Raw genomic sequence first — 12,048 nt, 5'->3', positions numbered from 1 at the left:
CTTCCTTCCTTCCTTCCTTCCTTCCTTCCTTCCTTCCTTCCTTCCTTCCTTCCTTCCTTCTTTCCTCCCTCCCTCCCTCCCTCCCTCCCTCCCTCCTCCTTCTTCTAATGATTATTTTTTTTCATTGATATTTTGCCTGCATGTGTGTCTGTGTGAGTGTATAGAGCCCCTGGAATTGGAGTTACAGACAGTTGCGAGCTGCTATAATGCGGGTGCTGGGAATTGAATCCTGTTCTCTGAAAGAGCAGCCAGTGCTCTTAACCACTGAGCCATCTCTCCGGTCCTGATACAGCCTTTTGCCTCAGCTGCCTGAGTACTGGGATGACAGCTGTGAGCGGAGAGATAGAGAGAGCAGGAGAGTGAGAGAGAGTGAGGTAGGACACCAACTCAGTTCCTCAGAGTCGTCCACCAGGCGCCCTTGGAAGTTGGAGGGATGGCTCAGCGGCCAGCAGCATTTCCTGCTCTTGTAGAGCACTCCAGATGACTCCTCCACGAGCACCCACATCAGGTAGCCCACAGCTGCCTGTAGCTCTAATTCCAGAGAATCTGACCTTTCTGTGGCCTCTGTGGGTACCTGCATGCATGTGCGTATACTCTACCTTACACAATGAAAAATAAAAGAAATAAAAAAAATTCCTCTCAACTGCAAAGTCACCTCTTGCTTAGGTCTGAGGGTTGTGTGTGTGCGCACGTGCGCGCTTGCGTGCGCCTTCCGTCATGTGGATTATGGGAATCCATCCTGCTGGCCTGTTGTCTGCATGCTCACTGCTGTGCCTGCTCTGTACACCTGAAGTCGCAGTACAGAGAGGACTCAGTGTAATGATGTCATGTGCCCGGCACACGCAGTTCCCTGAAATCGCTCCCTGAAATCCTCTTACCTCTCTGTAGTAGCCAGACACTTCACCTGAGAGGCTGTTCTAGGTCAAGGCACTGCTGAGTCCCAGAGGGTCTTGTCTGAATGCGGAAACCCCTGTCAGCCACCATTCTGTGACCTCTCCGGGCCAGGCACCTCCTCCTACCCTCACCTCCCTGCTGCTGCCGCCGCCCGAGATTACTCCTCCTTCATTCTGTAAAGTTTTGCTGAGCATCAGTGCTTCTGTGACCAGCGCGTGGTGCCTGTCAGTTTGGCGGGACAGGAAACACGCGTGTAGTGAGTCATCAAGTAATCTGTGTTCTAATCCCACCCCTGCCACCGAAGCTTGCATGCTCTGAGAAGGTAAAGTTACTGTGATGGCAATCCCAGCATCATGGTTTCAGAGCGTGTTACTGCGTCGTGGTGGGGAAGGCTTGGCAGAGTTAAGGGTGGCATGCGGTGGGTATCGGGGGCTCCTCCTATCAGCCTTGCGTAGGGAGCAACCGATCCAGAATGAGCTTCAGAGGCCCGCTTTTGCCAGCTAGAATTCACCTCCTAAAAATTCTTTAGCCACCCAAAATGGTGCAACCATTTGGGAACAAACACTCAAAAGGAGCCTGTGGGGACACTTCAGATTCAAACCGTAACATCCCCTTTAGGCCTTCATATCCTCATCAGGATATGAACAAACACTCAAAAGGAGCCTGTGGGGACACTTCAGATTCAAACCGTAACATCCCCTTTAGGCCTTCATATCCTCATCAGCAGAATGGGGGTACAGTGACCTCATTGGAACCAAGCCCGGGGTAACAAGCAGCAGCCGTTATGGTGGCCCTGGAGGGCCTGGGGCCAGGTTAGGTTGTGGGTACGACTAACCACCTGCTCCTTGTAGACTTAACCCATGTCTCTAATCCAGGACGCGGTGACCTACTTCCTGAACCTGAGCCAGGCCAGTGCACACGAGACCCCACGCTGGGAGCAGGAGTACCGCCTGACAGAGGCCTACCAGGTGCAGGATGCAGGCACGGGCTCCATGCACACGGCGCTGACCCGAATCGCCAGCGAGCCTCACATCCTGCAGCGTTATTACGTCTACAACTCGGTCAGCTACGACCATTCCACCTGCGGGGACATCTGCCGCGCCGAGCACGTGTGTGCCATGCAACAGGTGGCCTTCGGCACTTACGCTACCTGCCTGCGTGGCCTGGGCACCCAGCTGGTGCCTGGTTTCCCGCTGGTCCTGGCCCTGCTGCCCAGCCTGCTCGTGTTGGCGGTGCTGTGACTGCGGGCACTGCCAGCCTACCCTCCCAGCCAGGGACATCTTTCTCCTGGTAACATTGGGCAACGTCATCCCATGTAGAGATAAACTTTGCCATCGGTCTCCCCCGTCTGCGGAGAGTAAATGGCATGGGACCTTTGGGTTCACCAGAGAGGTCCCTACGAAGCTCGCTGCTTCCAAGTTTCATGTTTTAGCCACAAAACATGCACGTGGTACACGCCTTTGTCCTTTATTCTGTTTAATACGTATCAGACTGCCGTGCACTCGATCACCCCGTAAAACGAGCCGCCAGGAAGATGGGCCCAGTGGAGATCCTGTGCGCTCGGTGTAGCCCCTGCTCAAGGCCTGAACTGGGCGCCCATGCGGTCTGCAAAACCCCTAGGTACTTTTAAAGAGACTTTGCTGGTTCGGTGTCGCAACAGTGCGACCGTGAGGGATCACAGTTGTGGCCCCGGACTCTAGGCTCTCTCGTAGTCCGTTCTTGGCTCCCTTGAGCCTCAAACGTAAAATCCAAACCAGTAGAAGCCGGACTTTGAACGAGGCGGGCTGGGGGCGGGGCCTGGGCGGCGGGACGGGCTGTGGGGCGGGGTCGCGGGCTCGCTCCTCCCCGGACAGGGCGAGAAGGGGAAGTTCCGCCCAGCAGCCCGGCCTCCCGGAGGACTGCCCCGCCCTCTTCCTGCCCCTTGAGCGGGGGCTGCAGGGCAGGTCCGCGGTGGCAGGGCTGGCTGGAGGGCCATGCCCTTGTCGCCGAACACTCATGTGTTCTTGCAACTGGTCGTGGTCTCGGGAGGCACCCTGTCTTTCCTGCTGGACCTGGCCTGCGACGTGTGGGCCACCGTCCAGTACTTGCTCGTTGGCCGTTACCTGTGGGCCGCGCTGGTCCTGGCGCTGCTGGGCTTCTCTTCCGTGCAGCTGCAGCTCTTCAGCTGGATTTGGTTGACAGCTGACCCCCCGGAGCTGCACGGGTCGCTGCCCTCGCGACGTTTCCTGGCTGGGCTGCACCTGCTGCAGCTCGGCTACCTGTACAGGTGAGTGCCTGGCCCGTCGAGGAAAGGGGGACGTGATGGGCTGACAGACTGGCCAGGCCAGTCTTCCCCCGGGCACTTGGTGAAGACACAGGCCCAGGAAAGATGAAGGGGGCTTCCGGGCCTCCGGGCCTCCGAGTCAGACATTCTCCAGGACCCGAGGTTGGCACTGCCACCTGTGAATTCCGTGTTTCTCTTGTGCTGCTTTTGGTGTACTCAATGGTAGTCATGTGAGGAGGGCAGGCTGCACAGCCAGAAGTGAGGGTAGTGAGAAAGTCCCTGGTATAACATGGGTCTGAGGACTGCGTTTATTTAGTTCGTTCGTTTGGTTGGCTTTTTGAGACAAGGTTTTCCTGTGTAGCCCTGGCTGTTCCGGAACTCAGAGGTCCACGTACCCCTCCCTGCCTCCAGAGTGCTGGGATTAAAAGTGTGTGGCACACCTGCTGTCTTATTATTTTTATTGTGAATAGGACCGTGAGTGAGCCATTGACCTCTCTGAGTCTCGGGTTTAAAAAAAAAAATTTAATTTTCCCTTATTTTATGTGCATTGGTGTGAGGGTGTCAGGCCCGGAGTTAGACAGTTGTGAGCTGCCATGTGGGCGGTGGGAATTGAACTCAGGTCCTTGAACTCAGTGTCCTAGCTTGTATGGCAATATTTGCTTCTGGTGTCCTGGGCAGAATAAAGGCATATGTTCGTAAATTATCCTGGCACAGTTAGCTTCATGCTTGCCTGGGTCACCTCCGGTCAGCATCCGCGACTTCCAGGACACTGCCCCTTCCTTTTCTTTTTCATTTCTGTCCTTTTCTCTGAACGTTTGCTTCCGCATCAGGGACCGAAATGGGCAGAGATGGGTCCTGCTTGACTCACCAGTCTGTGTCTCTGGAACCAGCCAGGGCTGGACACAGACTGGTTCTGAACTGGGCAGGCCCCATGTTCAGCCAGAAGAGAAGACAGCAGAGAAAGTCCCTGGCACAGTGCTGGCCTGAGGAGTGTTTTAATCATGACTAGGCCCTTGGGTGAGATGGAAGAAAGTGACACCAAGGGGTCAGGGTCACGTCATTCAGCAGGGCTTCCTGGCATGCTCTGGGTTGGGATGGGGTGGCTGGATCCAGAACCGCTTGTGGAATCCTCATATCTTGACAAAGCTGCAAGTAGTCTCCAGCTGTGGGGAGGGATCTTTGCATGTCTGCATTTTGCCTGAGGGATTGCATCATCTCGTGTACAGCTCTGATGAGTAGGAAGGACAGTTATTACAGGCAGGCCGGAAGAGGAGAGGGGTGCCTTGGGTCGAGTTACAGGTGAGTTACCTCCCGTGCTGGGAGCTAAGCTCTGGTCCTCTGCAAGAGCAGTGAATTCAGTTACCTGCTAAGCCATCTCTCAGGCGCCTCCCATTTGCTTAATTCCATTTCCCTTCTCTCAAATGGGCCCTGTGTGAGTAAGTAGGACGGGGTTGTGATAAGCTTGGGATCATGCCTGACCATCAAGAGAAGTTGTATTTCCCCCCTTCTGAATGAGGACACCAGTTCCGTGAGTTTGGTGGCTTGCCCTAGGTTACACCGCTCTGAAGTGACAAGCCGGGCTGGAAGGCTGCCCTCGTGCGCTTGGTGGCAGGAGATGGAAGAACTCACAGACCGCTGACCTGGCCCACTTGGGCGTGTGTGTGTTCTGCCTAGGTGCTTTCAAGGGCTGAAGCAGGGGCTGCTGATGTGGCACCAGGAGCTGCCATCTGAGTATGACCTGGCCTATGCAGACTTCCTCTCCATGGACATCAGCATGCTACGGCTCTTCGAGAGCTTCCTGGAGGCAACGCCGCAGCTCACACTGGTGCTGGCTATCGTGTTGCAGAGTGGCCAGGCCGAATACTACCAGTGTGAGTGCTGGGCTGTCGCCGTCGGTGGCCTTGCAGTGTCAGCAGTGGTCTCGCTCTCAGGCAGATGAAAAGATTGCGAGACCGAGCTTTAGGCAGTCGATCTAAAGTCATTTTCAGGCTGCACGAGCTTAGAAAGGCGACCTATCTCACGGGGTAACGAGATTAAATGTGGGGAATATATATATAAAGCCCGGAGTCCGGCACATACTAGATCTTGTTTTGTGTACATGTGTACATGTTTGTGTGTTTTTATAGGTGCATGTGTACATGCAGAAACCAGAGGTCAGTGACAGGTGTATTTCTCTCCATCTTTTATTTTATTTTTGAGACAGGGTATCACTGTGTAGGCCAGGCTGACCTGGTAGTTATTATGTAGACCAGGCTGGCCTTGAACTCACAGAAATCCTTCTGCTTCTGCCTCCCCGATGCTGTACTTTCTATTATTTTGATGGTAATAAAATATGGTTGCCTGACACATTAATAGGTTTGCTAGAAGATTGGTACTTTATTGAGCTCTGCCTCAACCTGCATGGTTTAGGGATTGACCTAACTGGCAACCAGAATGAAAAAAAACAAGATAGTCTAAAAAGCTGGGATCAGGTGGGCCTTGAGCTCTGAAACAGCAGCGCGGCACATCTGGAGGTCTCTGTAGGGGTCCATCTCCGGTTGAGTCACGAGAGGAGGAAGCTGCAGTTGACAGTTTGTACATATACTGGTTTTAGTTAAAAGTCAGCTGTTTCCAAATCTCTGTAGTCTGGGGGTCTGGGGCATTGGGGTCCTTGATGTGGCCATGCCCACGGCAGTCACACACATCTCTGCGGGACTTCTGTGGTCCCCACAGAGCACCTTCACATTTCTGGGGACACAGCAGTGAACAAGACACCTTGGGCCTCCACCCAGGCAACCATTTAGGCGACCAGCCTGAGACTAAGCAGGGCTCTGTCTCACACCTGAGGTGTGCCCATGGCACCCCTTTTTGCTCCCCATTGCTTCATGCCTCAAGGTCCTCTGCAGCACCTCCCAAGAGAACCTGTCTTGTCATCACTTGTACTGGGGCCTGGGAGAACTTCTCACATCTGATCAGAGGAGAGCAGTGCAGGAAGGCGCTCACTTTGAGCACTCGCTCTGGTACATGGGATCAGAGCCAGGTGGAGCAGGTCTACACTGTTGGTAGTGCAAGAGGAGACTGGTTTTTTCTAATTTTTTGATTAAGCACTTATTATGTGCCACATATTGGGCCTCACCTGAGGACCCCAGATGAGCTGAATCAGTTTAACCTCTGAAAGCTCAAAGATGGAAAACAGGGGCCTGGAGAGATGGCTCAGCAGTTAAGAGCACTGACAGCTCTACCAGAGGACCAGGGTTCAATTCCCAGCAACCACACGGCAGCTCACAGCTATCTATAACTCCAGTTATCTGACACCTTCACACAGACATACACACAGGCAAAATACCAACACACATAAAAATAAATAATAAATAGTAAGAAAAAAAAAAACAGGCTGGGCCATTGTGGCACACTCTTTTGATCCTAGCACTTGGGAGGCAGACGCAGGTGGATCTCTGTGAGTTCTAGGCCATCCTGGTCTATAGAGTGAGTTCCAGGACAACCAGGGCCACACAGAGCAACCATGTCTTCAAAAACAAACCAACCAACCAAAACAGGTAATTGCTATGTTAATGGGGTGGTTGGGTTGTTACAGGGGCCTCTGGCAACAGAGTGGGCTCTAGATGGGCATCCCCAGAAGATAGTCAGGCTAGGGTTTGTAGGGTGAGGAGTTAGCAGGTAGTTAAGAGATGGGGGTAGCTACAGATTTGATACCAGGCCTCACGTGGCCTCTGGGGCACATAGTAGATCTCAGTAATCTGTTGAGTGAATGAGTCAGAAGAGGTGAGGGAAGACAGGTAGGGCACGCCTGAATTACTCCATCCTCCTTGGAGGCTCCAGTACTCTAGGCAATGCAGAGGTGGGACAGGAGCCCTGTCACAAACTCCTGGATCTTGGTCAGGCTGCACAAGGGGGAGAGTGAAGAGGGGTGGGCAGGCCATCGCTCCCAGTCCTGAGGACAGCTGTTACTGAGGCCTGCTGCTACACTGTGGGATATGCCTACTTTATAGCATGGAGAAAGGGGCCTAGGGCTGGTCATCTACACAGCCTGGGAACTTGGGCTTTCCTGGGAAAGGAAGGACTACAGAACCTGGAGTAGGCTTAGGGCACGGCTAAGGCACGGTCCGGTCTTTATGTCACATACCCTGCCATACTGAATGTTACCAGGGCGGCATTTGAAAGCAGAGCACTCTCTCTTGCTGGAACTTAACTGAATGTTCTCCAAGTGTGTCTTGAAACAAGCTGGGGCTTCTAAGGCCTGCTGCAGGGTCTCAGTGGGGTTTCCTGTGAGCCTTGAGGGGTTGCCAGGCAGGCTGCACACAGGCTGACTTGTTTTCTTCTTGCTCTTGGTAGGGTTTGGCATCTTCTCATCCTTCCTGGGCATCTCGTGGGCACTGCTGGACTACCACCGGTCCTTGCGTTCCTGTCTTCCTTCCAAGTCTAATCTGGGCTGGAGCTCCTCTGCCATCTACTTCCTATGGAACCTGCTGCTGCTGGGGCCCCGAATCTTTGTCGTTGCCCTGTTCTCAGCTTTCTTCCCCTATTATGTGGCTCTGCATTTCCTCACCCTGTGGCTGGTAATGCTATTCTGGGCCTGGCTTCAAGGCACAAAGTTTATGCCAGACCCCTGCTCTGAGTGGCTCTACAGGATGATGGTGGCAATCATCCTTTATTTCTCCTGGTTCAACATGTCCAGAGGCCGCACCCGAGGCCGGGCCATCATCCACTTGATCTTCATCCTCAGTGACAGTGCTCTGCTGGTCACAACCGTGGTGACGTCCAGCACCTGGCTCCCCAATGAGACCTTATTGCCAACGTGGCTGACTATAGGTGGAGCCTGCTTCCTCCTGGGACAGGCTTTGCGTCTGATCTACTACCTCTACCTGCATCCTCGCTTCTACTGGGGACCTGACCAAGTGGATGGGGCCATGGATGGGACTGAGAGAGAGACTGTGGGTGGGACTGTGGGTGGGACTGTGGGTGGGACTGTGGGTGGGACTGTGGTTGGGGCCATGGGTGGGTCCATGGATGGGTCTGGAAGTCTCCTTCCTCCCGAACATACTAAGTTGCTTTTTAACAGGCGAGCCACTCAGTTAGCACATCAACTCTTCCCCAAGGCCAAAGCACGGGTGGTTTTGTCCTCTAAGTCAGACCCTGAGTCAGCCAGTGAAGATGAGACGAGCGGAGCTTGCAAGGGCTTCCAAGTCTGCTTGCAAGGGCCAAGGGGACTATTCACATAGAAGGCATTTTCTCTTCCTCTTCACCCAGTAGAACTTGCTGTCACCAAAGACTCACATTGTTGCCACTCTCACCTCTCAGGTGACTGGTGGAGGTGGCCTGTCTCCTGGTTCCATAGCCTGCTCTAGAAGACCTTGGGATTCTGGGAGATGTTCTTGACAAGGCTTCCCTACTTCCCCCACATCCACACATTTCAATCAACCAATGCCGAGGGCACTTTATCTTCTGGGAGCACCACCTTAACTTTTGAACGGCTGCCACCCTGGCTTCTTTTCCTGCCCATCTGGACAGGTCCTGAGTAGACTACAACAGCTGAGGCCAGCAATGTCCTGCCATCCCCTGCAGTATCACAAAGCCACCATCTCTGCTGTGGGTCCTAGGCCACCGTTTTAAACCAAGCGCCTTCATGGACCTGTGGTCTAGGCCATATACTGTCCATTGAGTGTTTTTCATTCTAACAGCATACATACCTCCTCCCTCAATCTGTGTGAAAGGAGAACACATGCTAACAGTATTAAAACCTCATGAAATTCTCCAAACCAGTATGTACCATTAAGTGCACTCTATCAGCCTTTCTACTACGGAGAGGTGGCAGGGGCCTGGAACCCCTTAAAACTGGAGAGAGATGTAGGCCAGCTTAGGTTTGCTTTCCAAGATGCAGGAGCTGGTGAGTCAGAGTAGGTTGCTCATTTGGCTGGCAGCAGAACTCACATCTGGGCAGACTCTGGTGCATTCTCTTAGCAGCTATGTCTGGGTCTGAAGAATAAAGCCGGGAGCCCTTTGTGGGTGAGAGGTGAACTCCTGGGATGTGGATGTGATTGACAGTTCTGTGGAGAGGGATGTTCTACTCTGAGAGGTTTGTGGTCTGATGGGACAAGGAATAGGAGAAAGGTCCTAGGTCCCAGTGCTGGGATCCAACCTAGTTCTACTAGTCACTCATTTATTGGTGTGGAGGTAAGATAAACTGTGGCCAAAACATGTATCCCAGCATAGTGCCAGCTGCTGAAAGGAAAACAATAGAGAAGTGAGCGGGGTGTGTGTGTGTCTTGTGTGTAGGAGGCACAGCTTTACAAAGAACCGTTAGGAAAGACCCCTGAGAAACTGAGGCACTGAAGGTGAAGAACTATTTCAGCAGCAACTGCAGCCTGAAGCCTAGGGTCATGTGGTATGTTGGAGAGAAGTAATGTCTGCAAGGGCAGCAATCTCACTGCAAGAGGCCTGTGGGGTGCTGTTGGTTCCAGCTAAGGAGGCAGCAGGGATGCAGGTGGGGTCTGGAGAGACAGGCTGTGGGAGATGCTTCTTATACTAAAAATGTATGTGCTGAATGTTATGGACAGGGAGCACCTAGTGGTTTCCAGACTTGAATTTCACAGACCAGTAAAAGGAGCCCAAGTGATTGTTGATGTTAAAAGGTCATGAAAAACCCCTACCTCTGTCTTCACCACCTCATGAAAGAATAGATAGAATTACATCAGAGGGCTGTTCTATAAATGCATAAAGGTAGGTATACACCTGATCACTGTTTATGCAAAGGGTAAGATCTACAGAGGGCTGGGCTGGTGGGGCACACCTGCCACTCTAGGCAAGGACTCCTCCTCAGTGACATAGTCAGAGGCCAGCTTGGACTGCATGAGACCCTGTCTCAAAACAAAAACAAAAACACAACATGTGTTTAGAATTTTAGTTTTGGCTAAGCTTTCATCTATATTCCAGGTGAAGTTGTCAAATGATGGTAACATTTGATTAAATTCAAACAATGTGTTAATATAATACATAGCCATATACTATATAAAAATTACAGTGTTGTAACTAAAATACACTGTGTACACTGTGTTTTTGAAATGGGGGCTGAGCCTATGCTGGCTTAGAACATATTACGCAGCTGAGGCTAAACTGATCCTCCTGCCTCCGTCTGTCAAGTCCCGGGATTAAACACGTGTCAGGGCTGGGGCTGGAGCTATGGCTCAGCATTTAAGAGGACTGAGGTTTGGTTCCCCAGTACCCACTCAGGGTAGCTCACAACAGCCTATCTTTGGCTCCAGAGGCTCCAACATCCTCCTTTGGCCTTTGCACATGCATATACAAGCGCACAAACACACAAATAAAAAATGAAAAACATTACAACACTGGCCTTGTTTTATGACACACTCTCTGGCCTATTCAGGAAGGCTGTGAACACATCTTCCTGCCTCAGCCTCCCCATGGCTGGAATTACAGGTGTGCACTGCCATAAAGAGCTCTGTATGGTATATAAAACCAGATTAGTGACATTACCTGTAGTTAGAAAATGTCTTTGGAGATTACCAGTAAGATACATACATTTCTGGTTTTGGACATTTGAGATGAAGTTCCACACCCATGGTTTAGACTAGCTCAAACTCTGGACAATCTGCCTGTTTCCGAGGATTACAAACACCACACCTGACCGAGAACTTTTAATTGTGAAGAAACCTGTTTCAGAAAAATAAACCACCTTAAAATTTGTATGTCACCGAAGGGTTTGCGGAAGAAATGCCACTTTGTTAGAAGCTGGGCTTGGGGAGCTTCAGCACTAGAACCTCTGCTTGTACTGAGCGAGGGTGCAAGCAGCAGCTAACAGTCTGCTTCAGCTGCAACGTGGCTCAAAAGCTCAACCAGGCACAAGACTTTCCATTTCCCAGAGGAAACTCACCTTGTGGGCCAATAGATCTAACCCCCAGAAATAGAAACATGAAAGGAGGCTTCTAGGCTGTTTTCTAAGCCAAAGGGGGGCAATCAGACTAAAGGGGAGGAATGAACAAAAACTGGTTGATGTGACATGAAATCAGGCCAGATCAAAGGTTTCATAGTAGCTTGTTTGTTTTATTGGGTTTGCAGCTTATACTCAGCATACAAAGACTGACTTCTTTTTAATAAAGTTCAGCACACTTGACAGTTCATGAAATCTATTCCATTTCTACACCTTAAAAAGCAATGTATTTTTAGAAACAAGTCAAATAAACATTTTTCTTGCAAAGTTTTAAAACCTTTTCTCTTTATTCAACATACGCTGTATGTGTGAAATTAATGACTCGGTTATTGAAAGGGTGACATCCTTATGTTAGTGAAGCCCTGGTAAGGACCCTGCACAGCTGGACAACTGGGCTAACCTATTTAGAAAAGACAAAGGAGAAACTGTATAGAAAATAAAAACTTTATTTTTTTCAAGTTTATAAGATAGCTCCCATTACATATAACATTATGGTCAAGGACTCTAGCCACAAATGCCCAGAGTCACATAAATACATCCAACCCAACTGATGCCTTTTCCTGCTAAGAGGCATCTGGAGTCCAGGGGGAGAGTGGGGATCCAAGTAGAAATGGCCCTTACTGGGATGGCTCCACTCAGGGTCCATGGAGGCAGCCAGGGAGCCGTGCTCACTAGAGCCGACTCAGGGTAGAGCGAGGGCAGGTGGCCTGCGGATGAGGCTGGGACACAAGCAGAGTTTTCCCTCTTGTGGTTAAGAAGCTCAGAATTCCAATTTGGCATCGACAAGGAATGTGCCTGGATAGTTGTAGCTTCTTGAGGATGGAGATGAGGTGAGCAGCAAGGACACAAGCTACTTAAGGAGGCCCTCAGCCACAACCTGGGGAGGGGCGAGGGACGTCAGGCTTGCCTTACTCTCAGGACAGCACAGTGCTTTGCCCAGTGCTCC

General features: G+C 51.5%; 2 protein-coding genes across 2 annotated transcripts in view; both read left to right on the top strand.

The window, feature by feature from the left end:
• Smpdl3b (sphingomyelin phosphodiesterase acid like 3B) overlaps positions 1–2,364 on the top strand; it is a 22,184-nt gene extending 19,820 nt beyond the window's left edge. The window contains exon 8 of the mRNA XM_055611380.1: positions 1,770–2,364. Coding sequence (XP_055467355.1) covers positions 1,770–2,135 — 366 coding nt within the window. The 3' untranslated portion in view covers positions 2,136–2,364. The remainder of the gene's footprint in view (positions 1–1,769) is intronic.
• Positions 2,365–2,450: 86 nt separating this feature from the next.
• Positions 2,451–11,374, top strand: Xkr8 (XK related 8). Its single transcript, XM_055611381.1, has 3 exons — positions 2,451–3,160; positions 4,832–5,028; positions 7,490–11,374. Exons 1-3 carry the CDS (start codon positions 2,868–2,870, stop codon positions 8,374–8,376), a joined length of 1,377 nt encoding a protein of 458 aa, XP_055467356.1. The 5' UTR covers positions 2,451–2,867; the 3' UTR covers positions 8,377–11,374.
• Positions 11,375–12,048: the final 674 nt, after the last annotated feature.

Source organism: Psammomys obesus, unplaced genomic scaffold (genome assembly GCF_907164565.1).
Source record: "Psammomys obesus unplaced genomic scaffold, mPsaObe1.curated_primary_1811, whole genome shotgun sequence".
Classification (NCBI taxonomy): Eukaryota; Metazoa; Chordata; class Mammalia; order Rodentia; family Muridae; genus Psammomys; species Psammomys obesus.
Note: the sequence above shows the minus strand (reverse complement) of the source record. Positions and strands in the feature narration are given on the sequence as shown.